Here is a 15622-nt window from a genome sequence, read left to right as displayed (position 1 = left end):
AGAAAGGGCCTCCAACCATGGAGAAAATAGACGTGAAGACTGGTAGGGGGAGGAGTGATGAGAAGGCCAAACAAGCTGAGAATGAGAGGCAGTTCAGGAGACTATGCAAGTAATTCTTGTTGGGCTTCAGGTGTCTCTCCTGCATTGCACCAGCATTAGCCAAGCAAAGATTCTTTAACCCTAAGGGAATGGTGTAAAACCAGACAAATAAGAGCACTGGGCTCAGTGCACTGTGAGGAGTTTAGAAACATGCAGGTAGAGGTTGCGGGAAGGATAAATGGCTTAATTTTCTAGAGCAAGACATTAGAAGAACAGGGTAGTCTGCACTCCATGATGTTTAAACATGTGAGGATTTTGTTAGGCTATGAAAGAGGGAATTTTGGTTAATTAGACAGGAATTACTATAGTCACGAATATGGACTTCAGCAGCAGTGCAGTCAAAGGGAAGATGGATTCTGGCAGTCTGCCCTTGCTAGTGCCAGGAGGGCTTGTGCTCACAAGTGAGTGTGTAGGAGGGGCAGTCAGTTCAGGGTCAGAGGTGACTTCAGAACTCTGACTTTCTGTACAGGGATAAGATGTGAGTAAAGAAGCCTGAAAGCTGTTTTGGAGAGCAAGAGGAACTACTTTCCCATGACATTTGAGCCTTTTGAAGAATCAGCTAGGAAGTAAATTATAATGTAGTAAGGAAACAACAGAACTAAGACAGGCTGTTAAAGAGATCAGAGATTACTTGCCAAGGTCACTGATGCCTTTCATGCTTTCCCCATAAAGCTGATGTCCAAAGCAGTGAGATTTCCCAAAGGAGGAGGATGTTTAAGGAGGAAAAAGTGGAAGAATCAGAAACTGGTGTTTTTAAAGCACAGCACTATTGTGAAGGGATATCACCAATATAAACACTATCATCTTTTATTGTGACTTACGTGCATTCTTCAGTTCTTGATAAAGTCTGCCAACTGGTGGTGTCGGGCTCTTGGGGAAGCTTTCCCATCCCATCTCCCCCAGCCTGCACATACTGGTTTTTGCCCTGGCAATTCTTTTGACCTCACTCCCTGTATAGAACCATACTATCTGTCTTAAGAAAGTAAATGTGATGCAAAGTATGTGGCACGAAGGAAAGTACAGTCTTTATTGAAAGCAGAAGAGAAAAGAACTTGTCATCTTACTCAATGCATTCAGAAAACTTGGCTTTGACACTGTAGTACTGAATAGCATTCAAAACATAAAAGTAAGGTTAGAGCCACTCAGACATCCCAGAATTTGAAGGGAGTAATATTTCATTGTATGCAGTCCCAAAATGCTTATTACAGATCCTCTTATTTACAACTATCATGTCTCTTTTGAATCTGCAGAGGAGGAATATCAAGGACAAACCAAGAGAAAGCGCATTCGCAGGAAGAAACAAAAGAGCAGTTTGCAAAACTGTAATAATTTACATGGAGAACAAACAGAATCTGGAATGCAAGAGACTCTTGTTCAAGATAATTTACAGCTGCATCAGATAGACAGTCCCAAACTAAGCAAAAACAAGAAGAGGAAAATGAAAAAGAAACGACAGAAAGAAAAAATGAGAGCAGCTGGCTTGATATCAAAAACTACCGGTGTGGATTTTACATATCAGCCTGACAAAAACAACAGAGAAGAAGCAGCAGGCTTAAAAGACACAGATGAAAAGGCAGATAGCATTCTGGACTTCCTGCAGGCAACACAAAAAATTTATTTTGCTGACAGTATGTACCACTCTTTGTCCTTTCTTTTCATTAGTATTACCACGTAGGGGAAAATAGATATACACATTATTGCTGTAGAATGGGTCAAATCTACTGGACAAGTGTCAGTTTTGAACTCAATGAGACACACAAGCACTTTAGTGTTTGTCCTGATTTCTGGTATATGCATGTATAGGTAAGAATCCACATCAATATAAAAAACTGTGGTCCCAATCTCTTTTTTTCTGTGTCTTTGAAAATATAAATAATATTCCTTTCTCCTTTTTAGAACATTCCAATGCACTCGGGGTAAATGTAGTGGTTTAAATGGACCAAATTCTTTCCTCTGCAAGCAAACATCCAGAAGGATTACTTGCTTTCAGAGACCTTCAAATGAGGGCAATGATTGCTGTCCTGAGCTACTTTCATGCTTACTATCTCTGAACCAACCCACTTTTCAGAAAGTTCTTTTTCCCGGGAGGAGATTTATTTGTAATATGTAAGGAAATCTAGACAGACAGCATCCAATAGGAAAGGGGAAGATACTGTTGGCACCGGGAAAGTGTATTGGCATAAAGCACTTGTGAACAAGATGCATGTGAACTGATGCTCAATATGCGTTTCATAGCAATTTGAAAAGGACTGCATGGTTGTTATCGCTAATGGCCTATTGAATGCTCACCTGGCCACTAAAATCAGATAAATTCCTACTGTTTGTTTCTTATGTGGACTTCCTAAAACGCTGCTTGTATGGTGCTTGCATCATAAAAGCCTTTCAGAGATAATGAAGTTTTAATGGTAAGTACTACAGTACTTACCTGTACATACACCAGGTTATGTTGGTATCACTGAGAATGAAATACATTTTTCTTCAGGGCAAGGTGTGTTCTTTAGTTGCTCAGCTTGGAACATACCTTTAAAATTATAACAGTCTTATAAAACTGGAAAAAAGCAGTGAAAAAATTTTCAAAGTGCATGGCCTTGCCTTGACTGTCTTTGTGGAGCTGAACGAAGAGTATTAAACAGCTTACCTACCTGTATGAGTCCATCTTAAGTCAGAGCTGTTAGCTCCTACTCCCATAAAAATTCCTCTTTAGACCGTGGACTGACTTTAAAAACTGTGTCAAGATGACATCAGGATTTTCATGTTAATTTTTTTCTCAAGACTTTTACATAGAATTTTCTTTCCTTACTGTCACAATTTTTCTGCTGTGTCATGTGTTCGTACTTAGCCTAGCACTGGAAAGCCATCCTACTTTCTGGCTAATGTATTTCCATAACCAAAAATAAAAATTTTACTACTTCAGTGTATGTCTAAGTAAATACAAGCTAAACTACATGCATTAGCTGTAGTGGGACTCCAGAGTAACTGAGAAAGATTGCAAACTCAGGTAACAGTTCTGCTGTTAATACATGTCCCAGAACAGAAACCTGGTCAGTTGGCCATAGCTGTGTTGCATGTTGAATTTTAAGAAAAAGTGTTGAGCTTCCAGCTTTCCTGGAAGTCAAGCTCGGGTCTTAGCAGTGGTTGACACACTGACTGGCCCTGGCATCAAACCCGTAGACTGGAGTGTTGAGCCAGTGGGGACCTTGGAATCCATGGAAAGAAATTCTCAGGTAAAAGAAGGTTCATCTGCAGATGAGATGTCACATCCATAAATCATAGCGTGACTAACTTTCTTGTTAGGCAAATCCCAGTTTATATATAGATCTGACAGTATGCTGTTTGCCTTTTCTAGTTGAATGACTTTAACACTCCCTAGCTTTTTAGATAAAATTGGAAGCCATTGCTTTTAGCAGTATTTTCAAATGGTCACATTGGATTCTCATACTTATGTCAGAAAGCTGAATCGGGAAAAATCTGTTCTCAGTTGGCTTGCTGGTAAAACAGAAGAATTAAAAAGAAGTCTGGTTAAAGGGACAGACTACGCATTGTTACTGCAGTGGAAGAATGAATTTATGCTTTAGTACTGTAGAAACAATGCGTCCCTTTCTCTGCTGTCTTGCATGCTGTAATATCTGCTTTTTAAATAAAAATATAAAAGTACAGCAACAAGATAATCGGATGCCTCCAGAAGTTCTTTGCAGTAGTTCCACAGAGTTCTTCCCCATCTCCAAAGGGAAAAAAATAGGTGTGCATTTTTATAATACATAGTGTATGGGAAGCAAAAACACAGTGCTTTGGCCACAGTACAGTTTCTTCATCACACCTTCTTCCTGTGCTAATCTTGAATATCTAGACTCCTCTTGCATTCTTGTCACTATGAATCTTATTGTCCTTTTTACTTCTTGAATTTGACACTTTCCCCTCTTACCATTGTTTTAATATTTAACAAAAAATAGGAGGAGCAAGCTGCCTTCTGGTACGAGATATCTGGCTGTAAGTTGTACTGAAAAGGAAGGTGCTGTATTTGAAAAGAAAATATAATTAGGAAAATTCTCTGTGTTCATTGAGTTTTGGGTTTTTTCCACTTGTTTTTCCAGATAAATCAGAATGCACGGATTCAGCTGTAAACTGTGCAGCTGCCCAAGAGGTTTTACAATGTCTTGAATCTCGCACCATTTCTTCCTCAGATGTGACTCTTCTACATCAGTTGAAATCCCTTGTATTGCTGCAGGATATTGAGAGATTGAAGGATGCTTTGAAACAATTCCAAGAACAATCCATGATGCCTTCTGGTAGGTACCATTCATTCATGTTCATTATCTGATGTTCTTTTGTGTATAGATTAAAACTCAAATTTGTTGCAGTGGTTTTTTTTATTTGGAAGCTGTAAATATTTATATAGTAGTAAATATACGCTTATACAAGATTTGAAGCATAATTCCCACCAAAAATACAGTGATTTTCCCTTTTTCATGTTTGGTTACAATCAATACGGAAAATTTTCATATTTTGCAGCAACTATAGACTACAAGGTCATTCAGGTTCTTAAAACAGTACGTTTTAAATCTTAACTGTTTTAAGTTTTAATCATGTTTAAAGCCTATTTTTTAATACATTCTCTCTGTAGACTTCTTAAGTCATAGAAATTATCTTGTTTATTTTGGAGATTTCACTCATCCAGTTAAGGATTAATTTTGCGTGCATAAAAATCAATAAAGCCCATTATTTCATTTCTTCTTGGTCACCTATGTGGCTTCTTTAACACGTAGATTTTGCATGCCAAACTTTGATTTACAGCTTTGTTTTTGTTTAAATATAAATGTCTGGTTTAAGTTTCTAAAAATAGTGTTGATTATGTAAAAACGTTAAGTCACTCTTTATAATAAATGATACTATAAAGTCATTCATAAAAATAAAAATTATTCTGTTACTAAATCTTTTCATCCCTGAGGCACAAGTCTGATTTCAGTCATGTTCCTTTTTTTCTCTATTATAATCCCTTTCATTTTAGTAGAATTTCTTCTTGAACAGTTAATAGTTCCTCAAGTAAATGTGGGATCAGCATGTAGTCCATAGAAGCTATAATAATTCATTTTCCAAGTAGTTTTCATTTAAACAGTCATTGTTACTTGTCATTAGTACTTCTGTTACAGCATCAGACAAATCTACAAGATGTGCTGAATTCTCTTGCCTCCCAAAGAATTTGATCAGTTGAGAGCACTTGCTATGGCACGAGAGAATCTCAACCATTTTAGATTGTGTTCTGCATCTTTTGAAGAGTAATGACTGAGCTGGTAGTAGTGCATCAATAGAGTAAATAAAATCATAGCCGTCAGAGGCTTAGGAATAACATTCAAAGAAGACAGTGCTGCTTGTAACATCATTAAATAATTTACAGCATGGTAGTGGCTAAAGATCCCAGTCAAGACTGGAGCCTACTGCATGCTGTGCATTGTAAAAACACAGAAATGGGAGAATTCCTGCCTGTAGAGTTCATAGCTGATACATTCTGAAAAGGACACGCTTAACAGAAGTAAATACGTATTCTTTCAAAGTTTAGATGTGGAGTATGAGAACCCTCAAAGCTCCGATCTATCTGAAGTATCCACATGGAACAAAATCCTTCTGTGCATTCAATAATTAACTTTAAAGCCTACATTCTGTGATCTTAATTACAAACAGATAGTCTCATTGATGTAATACACGTTTGCAAACTAAGTAGGACTCAGCAGGAATGGTGAAAATAGTATTGGCCCTTTATTAAATGACCTAATTCAGCTTCTTTTCATTAAATTGGAATGGAGCTGTTGAAGTGACCACAATCAGGCTATTCCTTACAGGCCTTTTCCAAATTCTGCTCAATACAGTAGGAAATCTGTTGGGTTTTGCAGTATTGAGGCAAGCTGCTCTGTTTACTTTTATATAGCAATAATGTCAAACTGAAGAGAGAAAACAGAAGCAAATTAGAAACAAATCCATACAACTGCCCTAATTTTCTGAGGTATGTATTTGTCACTTGAAAAAGCAGAAGAAAATTTTCTGAGTAAATTTTTAAATTCATTTATGTTCTTGCTGATACAGCCTGAAATTATTTATTCTTCCAGTCGATTTTTTTTTTTTCCTAGTAACTGTTGTCGCTCTGGGCTCAATTCTAATCTCATTCCCAGTTCACAGTGGTGTGACCATAGTAGTTGATAGGTTATTCAAGAGGTACAACAATGTAAGAAAGAGGAAAATACATTTGTTATAAATTATTAAAGTATAATTAAATACCTGCCAGATATTAATTTGCCTCATCAGAGTTTAACAATACATTCTATTTGTAATTCAGGAATTTCAGTGAATGAGAATTTAGTGCTCTGAAATTTTACCTTGAATTAGGCTTTTAATTGTACTTTTTTTCTACTTTTGGCTCAAAAATAGGTCATCTTGCCCAGTTTTGGGAATTTATACTTCATTCCCAATAAACAGGTGATAAGAGTTAATACAAAAACTTATCTCAGCAAATTCAAGATTTTTTTATACAAATACAGGTTAGGGCTGTTTGTGGAGACAGAAATGTATAGTACATCATAGTGATCTCATGGTTTTTTTACAGGTTTGTCTGATTATCTTGCCTTTTTTTCTGTTTTGTTTATTTTTACTGGGACATGATGTATGAGAAGAAAAGGTCATTCCTTATTAATATGGTGAAGACATTTTTTTTCTTCATTTTAGCAAGGTGTATTAGTTTTACAAATAAACCTGTTTTATTCTCTGTAGCTCAAGAAGCAGTATATTAACCCTTTTCCTGTGGTTATGATTCTACTTAAGATGCCAGCATCAAAGAAACAATAATGGGTGCTATATTTTGTTCAGTTTTATCTTTAATTCAAGGAAGGAAAGAATAGGAAACAAATGAGAAGTGATCCATCTCTTTCATAGAAGTGCACATTCTCTGTTAGTAAACTTTACAGGCCAAACATACCATTATATCTCCTTTATTTCCTCATATATATATTATGAGGAATCATAACACATAACATATATGTGTTATGATTCAATCTAATTTTCCACTGGGGTTACCAAGTCCCACTTGGCAGGTTTATGCCTAGTGATGAGAAATTGGGGTGGCGGTGGGGGTGGGGGTGCATGTAGTATTTTACAGACCCTTTAGTGTAAAGCTATGGTCTGCCCAAGGTCTGCAGACCACAAATTGAAAATCATTGGTTCAAGACCATGTTTTGGTATTTCCTTCACACCTCTTAGCATGTTATTCAGATTGGGAATCATGATTTAACCAAAACAAAAAAGAAACTATGAAGAAAACAGTGTCTTGAGCTCTTGGATCTCAATATTTGCAGCCATATCAAATAAAGGTCTTACAAAGCTGGTGGTAGGGTCGGCAAAATTTTGCAGGAAGAAGGAATTGCTAAGGAAATTGAAAGAGAAAAATTATCAATATTAAAGTAGGGGGTTTAGCCCTTCATTTAAATGACAAAACATACTTGAACAAGCAAATCTCTGTGATTCAGAAATACAGATTGTTCTGTCTAGTGGTCATCCTCCATCAACTTACCTTGTGCTCTGTGCTTCAAGTTATTCTGTCAAGTTACCTTTGGCCTTGTACTTCATACAATCATACAAAGTTGAGGTTGGACAAGGGTTTCTGAGCATGGCTATTTGAAGAATCATTGTTCTTAGACTGTAAAAAAGAACAAAATGTCCTATTACTATTTCCATTTATTTGGTAGTCTTTATCAAAAAGTACTTACCTTTACGTAATGTCTTCTGTAAGTTCAGGGAAGAAAATGTTTCAAAGTCAAATAGACATGCGTTTCTCATGATGGGGGCTTGGCAGATCTCTGTCAGAAAGTCCGTGGCCATTTGCCAAAAGGAAGCCAGAGACTTTCATGATCCTGCACAGTGCAGTGGGCAAAGGAGAAGAGCTGTTACTGGAAGTAATGCTCCATTTGCTGGTTGGAAACTGTAGCTTTTGAAATGAGGACTACTTAATTCCTATTTCACATCAATTATTAAAGGTGATTGCCTAATTAAAAAAAAAGTCATTATCTCCTAATTTATGAACTCATTCAGCTTCTACTCATCAACTTCATTCCATTATCTATTAACATTTTCCCTTTGTTGGTTAGCATCAAGTCTCAAATATACTCTTCCCTTGTTGCCTAGGAAATTATCACTCACAGAAGGAACCAGAAGCTTCTTTTAACTACCTTTTTTTGGAAAGTTGTCCTTTATATGTGTCTCCATTGTGGCAGGTGGCAGGGGGATATATTTTGCAGACCAGAAGTAATGCAGTTACTGTGTGCCAACAGTGCACTGACTGGACACACAGAAGCCCTAAAATGATTAAATTTAACCTTTTTTCTTTTTCTTTTTTAATCAACATTCAAAGAAAAGGAAATGTGAAAGCTATGTTAGCATAACGTTATAGAACCATGTTAAATGTGATATTACGTGATAAGTACTGTGGAAAGTCCTGTCGTTAAAAATAAGTAAAGCCGCATAGATAATCTCTGAATTAAGACAGAAGCCACGGCACTTTGAGGCTTTGATGTATCTGTCTGTACAAGACTACTCATTCTCAACTGGGGCTTCTAGGTGCTACTGTAAGTTAATTAATAATGTGTGAAATTACTATTCAGACAGAAAGAAGTTGGACAAGATTGCACTCTTTTTAGCCTTACCCATATGATCATGTCATTGCGATCTCCTTTTTTTCTGAGTTACTGAATCATAACAAATAAGATTCCAAAATATAGAACCAAAACTTTTTCTCATAAAAATAACTGACCTCCTGAAAGAAAATGCACCTGTTTATCTAGTCTTCAAGCTCGGATATCTGCATTGTTTTTACTGAAATGCTAATACTAAATGAAAACAGATGTTCACACAAGTAGTCTTTTTTAATGCTCAGAAATATTGTAGAGGTATTTCAGGAGGAATGTGTTTTCTTTGTTTCAGATCATACCAAGATAGTCACGTCTCTGTTTCACTACTGGATTACAGACATCCTTCCTGTGAAGAACAGGAAATAAAGCTTTGCCTGTGTCCATATGCGCAGGGTTAAAACTTAATGTAAACACTCTTAACCAAGTAGCAATTTTTCAGGAAGAGCAGTGTCAATACACATTCTACACCTTCAGGTAAATGAATTATTTTTCTGTGTTAAAACTCCAGAAGACAATAAACCGTGTATAACTACATGTGATTTTTGTGTTTGGTTGGTCAAGAATATGTATATGCTGTATGGCCTGAGTCTTCAGCTGGATTAGTATGTACATTTCACTTTAGGTTAAGGGCCTTATCTGGAATTATAAAGTCTGTATCGAGTATTTTGTTTAACAAGTATCTTTGGAGGGGGGGGTGGGGGTGGGGGTGTTTGTTTATTTATAAATTGATCATTCCTTTCTGGAAGTTTTATTTATTGACTTTTCTTGTTTATCTGATATAGCTGTTTACCTGAAAAACAAATATATTTTTTTATATTTAAGCAACAGTATGCCTAAGGAATGTATTTTTGCTGAATTATAGAAATAGATACATTTCTGCATGTGGGTCATGTAGGGTACTGCTTGGAGTTATGCAGAAACCTGGATGGCATTTTAAGGATACTCCACAGCCCAGCCTGTAACAATCCATTGGGCTTCACTGGCTGCAGAATTATGGGACTGGGTTCTCTCACTGATTACTGTGTAGTCTTTCTGCAACTGAATTTGTCCACGTGTAGAAGATGCAGTAAATAATATCCATGGCTGTAAAGTGTTTTGGAAACAAGAACAAAAAAATGCTTCATGAGAGGCTTTTCTCTCAGCTGAGTCATTCACCTGATAGGTGATAACAGAGCAAACCATTTCTTTTATCTCAGTCTGTTAGCTTCCTCATCAGTAGGGTAGGGGCAACGTATTTATCTCCTTCAACATATGCTTGGAGATATATTATTGAGGAGACTATATTAACATTGGGGGAGAGTTATTATATTGGTTGATATATCCTATTGCAAGCCATTGTTTTCAGTGATGTTAAAAAATGTGTACTAAAACCACAATCATACCTCTTTCTCATTAAAAGGGGGTCAGTAACATGCCAAAGGATTGCAGATGTAGAAGAAATGGTCTTACAGCTAAGGTAGCTCTGTGTGGCCCGGGAGAACTTAAATTAGGTCTGTATCTGCTAGGAAAGATATTTAAACCAGACTTTGCAGGAGGAAAACTGATAGTGTGTTCCCTGTTTTAATGCTCCTGACTTGCTAACACATAGGCACCGAACTGTAGCTGCGACTTTTTCACTGAGATGCTGTGTACCTCAGTGCCACATCTGGGAAATGAAGACAGTACCACTTTAGTGTGAAGCACCTAGATACTTTATTGATAGACCCCACAGAAAATTTATCACTTCATCCCTAGATTAAGATTTGAAGGTCGTGCAGTAAATGAAGCCTAGGAACCACACAAAAGGAATGTGCAGCAACTTACTAGGTAAGCATCATCTGTCCTATAGACTGATTATGAAAAAGTGAATGGGACTGTGTAATTAAAGAATTATTTTTTATAAAATTTACATACACAATATGTATTTTGAAGCACAAGTACAAACTAGGTCAAATTAGGACATACAAACGACTGTAGTGCCTGCCTTTCCTGATACTCGAGTGACTGTGCTGAAGGATGTTATAAGGCTGCTGCTTTAGGTGGACCTGGGGATTCCTCCTCCCTTTCCTCTAGATCCAGCCTGGTGCACCTGGAGACCTGGATGTCTCTCAGCCCCTCATCAGTGCAGTCAGCTGCAGCTTTCATCTTTCCAGGTTCAGCCAGTAGTGATGCTTAGCACCTCTTAGCAACGCGCACACACAGCACTCAGATGGCTGACTTCAGAGACCGCCACAGACATGGCACTGCCTTTGAACAACACCCATGAGTAACCCTGACAGGACTTATATAAAACACAAGTATAGTCATCTTCTCTGGCTGATGGGGGTTGAAGTTCATGAGTGAAAACACACATGCCCTTCACTTTCTAGATTTACAAGCGTACCCCCATTTACAGATTCCCTGAATACCAACGCGGGCTGCCAGCCTCTCCCATGTCCCTGCCTGGATCCTGGCCCCTCTTACCCATTCTGCAGGTCTTCTACTCACCAGCTAGTCGAGCCTGACACACGCTACCACACTTCCACACACTCGCCTCACAAGTGTTCACGCACTTGTCTCACAGCTCTGTTTGTTACTTTCATTTCTCTTCTTCGTTATTTCTGTTTCAGTATTTGGCCATTTCTCATAACATTATTTTTTTAAAAAAGAATTATGCTGAATTTTTAATAGCTGCATACAGAGGAGCAGATTTGGTTGTCTTTGCCAAACAGAGATATGTTGTAGTATCAGTAGTTTAATCCCAGAATGTAAGTAAAATTTCTCAGGTCAAAAATGTACTTTCTTTGAATCATGTAATAGCGAGGAAAAGACTGCTTTCAGTCTCCCTTTTTTCCCCCCCTCACTTTAAGCACTTATATTCTTATAAGAATATAAGAGCCTTATATTCTGTGCAGAAATCAGTTGGTGCTAACAAAGCAAGCCTGGGAACAGTTTCAGAGCATAGCTAGTTAGTCAGCGATATCTGATGTCTTTGTAAATGACCTGTGATAGGAGCTGAATCTTATGCTTATCAAACCTGCCACTATTACATTAACGGGGATTATAAAGAGTAGAAGATAAAGTAAAATCTGAGATGTTGGAGAGTTTAGAAAATTGGACCAAATTCAAGAAGGTAAATTGTAGATTGTCATTGTAGATAAATACAATCACATAAGAGTGTATTTGTTTCTGAAACAAACGTGCCAAACAACTGTGCTGAACTGCAGTAAGGACACCTAAGAGCAACACATGGCAGAACACAGCCAAAAGGTCTAGTTTAGAAGCAAAAGAAATTAACGTTGTTTATTCTATAATAATGTCAATTAGGTAACGTTCTAAAAATGGCAGAGGGGAAGGATTGTTTGGTTCCATGTTTAACATCCTGTTTGCAGTCAAAAAGATTTCATACACCAGAATTCTAATGCCTGGTCTCTTTTCTGTGCTGCTTCTCTAAAATAAATGGTGCTGAATCTCCCTACACTTTTTATGGTGTACATTGAACATTAGTATAACCAACACAGGTGGGATATGAAAACTAAAAATTTTGAATTAATATCCTCCAATGAACCCAGTGTGGTTTACATTTCACTATACATGGCTCCTTCAACATAGCAGTGAAACATTTATCGCTTTGGATTTTCATGCTAAACTAAACTAAAAAAAGGAGATAGCCTTGAGTGTTTGCTTCTTCTGCATCATTTAGTCTAATTAAAGTGCAGTATCATATGGAATTTCTGAGAAATACAAGAGTATTTTTAGTGGACTTTGCATCACAGAACTTCAGACTGAACTGTACACACACAATTATCAGCATATTTCAAGCTTTTAGGAAGATGGAACTTTAAAATTTTGGTTTTAAAACCTACATGGATTCCAACAGGACAAAGGTAAGCATCAACTAGAAAACAGCCTGCATGTAGCTTCAAGAGTTAACTTTCTAGTTTGCATAATTAAACATTGCACAGTAAGGAAGGAACAGCAACACAACGGGAGAGAAAGCAGACTCTGAGTAGCTGGTGGTCCCTTACCCAGGCTCCATGTACAAGGAAGACCACAGGGGCTGAACTAGTTTTGGGTATCAGTAGTAGTGAATAGCTGGTCACTATGCTTGTATACAAGGGTATGAGTTCAAAACCAGTATCTCTGTATATAGGTACATGTTTTATTCTCAAAATTGCCTGTAAGACCTTAATTCTTCTCTTCTGTGGATGTGTAATGTGGGAATCGGATTCTAATACTACAGATTTTGACTGCTTCATAAGTGGTGTGATATTTTATATAGTACTTTAAAATCATGTAGGGGTATAAATTCTTTTATGTATTTTCTCTGACAGCTGGCTTTTCTCCCCTGCACCAGTGTGCAGGTGGGTACTGCTCAGTAGGCTGAATCTCTGAAATGATATCTAGGGGAAAAAAATCTGGAAGGAAAAAAAAAAAAAAAGGAAGGAAAAAAGTGGTGAGTGGCATCATGAAAACAGAAAATTGTTCAGCTCTTTGACCAAAGGAAACACATTTCACCCGGTAATACCTGGTATATCACAAAAGCAGTCCACAGACATAGAGTAGAAAGAGGTGTGTGTTACGCTTGTACAGCATGCTACACATTCAGTATAGTAACAAAGAGCGGTAGTGAAAAAAAAAAAGCAAACTCTAAGATTTGTAAAATGCATTATATTTAATATTTGGGCCAAACTCAGGTTATGGCTGTGTAGCTTTTGTGATTAATTGCTTCAGCCCTAGATTGCACCTAAGGAGGGCTGCATTGCACATTGTTTATGCAGGTAATTTAGCGTCACCGTTAACTACTTCATCCTCTGCACTGCATCTAAGTAAATTTTGTTGAATAGGCTAATTACAATGTCTGAGTATCTCACGATTTTTAATACATGTTTTTCTTAGATGAAAAGATGTGTATTTTTAAACTGCTAGATCTGCTAGATATGTGCTGAACTAAGCCACGGGAGAAAAACACGTAAGCATAAAGAAAAAGCAGTATTTACAAATGCTGTATATGTTTCCTATCTCTATATATAGTCTATGATTATTTGAAAACAGTGTATATGCACCATAGTCAGTCAAGGTCAAATATATAGCTTTAATAAGGACTTCTCCACGTTGAGTATTTAACTTCGTGGAATTAACAGTCTGTAGTCATTTTAATGAACTGTATATATTTGTAAAATGTATAAGCAAGCTGTAGTTTCACATTATTACTGCAATGTACATCCTGTTTTAGGATACATAATGCAAAAAAAAGAAGTAAGTAGTGTTATCTAAGGTTGAAGAGGACTACACAAAAATAGAGAAGGAATGAATCTGTGGTTCAATACCTTCTTTTCTCTTGCATCAACTCGAGGCTGCTATAGGTTGCATCAACTACAAAGGCTGCTTTGCTTCACTTTCAGGTTCTTTGCCAGTCATCCCAGTCCCTCAGTCAGTGCACAGATGATTCCTCCATCCTCTCAGCCTCTGATACTAGCTTTCATCACCCATTTGTAACATTTTTAGATTTACACATTTGTGCTTTTTCCCACAGTGCCTTCCACAACTCTCTGTAGAGCAGTCTTTCTATTGTCTTTCTTTCCTTCTTTAAAACTCTCCTTTACCATGATGCTGCCCAGAAGCTTGGTAACAGCTAGGTCAGTAGTGTGTTAAGACAACTGCCTACTGCGCTGACTGATGTTGCCTTATTGTATCTGTGTACTCCCACCTCAGCCTGCCTGTTTTCTCATGTTTTCTCCTTTCTTTAACTAGCAGCAATTTGATGCAAGGTTTGGCCTGCTGCACAGCACCCACCCAGCACAGCGAATTTCTATTATGTTTGACGTGCCAGTGTGGTAGGGGAGTGTAACAGACCTAACTCCAGTCAAGAACATGCTAGAACATGTAAGCAAGGCTGCTGGGTAGTTAAAGATGGCACAATATTTTTACATGTACAATACACATGAACAGCCTAGTAAAACAAGGACCTGGTTCTCCTTAGTGGGCGCTTTGAGGCAGTGCTCATCTGCAGCTTGCTCAGGAGAGCCTGGAAGCATGCGAGGTGGGATTAATTTCCCCTAACTTCAGATGTCTGCAGTGTAAATGTTTCCATCTGACCTGCCTGTCCTAAAGAACTTTGTAATCACTGGGATGACATAGATACATGTACAACCCAATATAACTGATTGCTTCTAGACAGCTATTTTAGAGTAAGAACAAAGGTACAAGTAAGAGAATTTACGTTGACTGTTAGGGGAGCATAAACAGGTAAGTCAAATGGAAATGTCTGCGTTGCAGGCATCTGGATCTTATAAAAAAATATATTTTTTTACATCAGAGAAAGGTACAGGAATGTACATGTTGCATGACCAGAATGTCACCTACTCCTGGAGCTGGTCTAGCAGTGGCAAGCTCATTCAGCTTGGGCAGGGCTATGACCCTGCTCCTTGCTGCTTTCATATCTTCTGTTGGGAATCCATTGTTTGGGAGTGGTAAAAAGGAGGAGAAGAAGAGTGAGGAGCTGTTGTACAGCTGTGGTTGGACTCACCCAACACAAGCTGAGGAGGTGCTTCTTCTGGTCTTCTTGTTCCCTTCATGCAGTCATGCACAACGCGCCCTCCACCACTTCTCAGATAGGCTCAGTAAAAGATTGCTGTGTGATGTATTCCTTCTCCCAGTAACGGTAATGAAGTGGAGGTGAATATAAACGCACAGAGAAGGAGTAACCATTGCTAGGAATATCAAACTGATTACCCATTACCTGTGTTCTAGAGAGTGAAAGAATAGCACATGTATTTTTTTCAGAATCACAGGAGTAATCACCAAACTCCGTAGATTTAATGATAGCTGTTTGATCTCTGTCTGGCTTGTTGGAGCTTAAAATGAAGGTCATGTTCAAATCTGATTGGAATTCAGAG

At 37.7% G+C, this 15622-nt stretch overlaps 1 protein-coding gene across 1 annotated transcript in view; it reads left to right on the top strand.

Annotated features, from left to right (window-relative positions):
• The window catches only part of ERICH1 (glutamate rich 1), an 82288-nt gene extending 67272 nt beyond the window's left edge, over window positions 1-15016 (top strand). Inside the window, exons 4-6 of the mRNA XM_037391968.1 lie at window positions 1350-1727; window positions 4191-4385; window positions 9058-15016. Of these exons, the coding sequence (XP_037247865.1) occupies window positions 1350-1727; window positions 4191-4385; window positions 9058-9131 (647 nt within the window). The 3' untranslated portion in view covers window positions 9132-15016. The remainder of the gene's footprint in view (window positions 1-1349; window positions 1728-4190; window positions 4386-9057) is intronic.
• Window positions 15017-15622: the final 606 nt, after the last annotated feature.

Source organism: Falco rusticolus, chromosome 6, assembly GCF_015220075.1.
Source record: "Falco rusticolus isolate bFalRus1 chromosome 6, bFalRus1.pri, whole genome shotgun sequence".
NCBI classification, from domain to species: Eukaryota; Metazoa; Chordata; class Aves; order Falconiformes; family Falconidae; genus Falco; species Falco rusticolus.
Note: the sequence above shows the minus strand (reverse complement) of the source record. Positions and strands in the feature narration are given on the sequence as shown.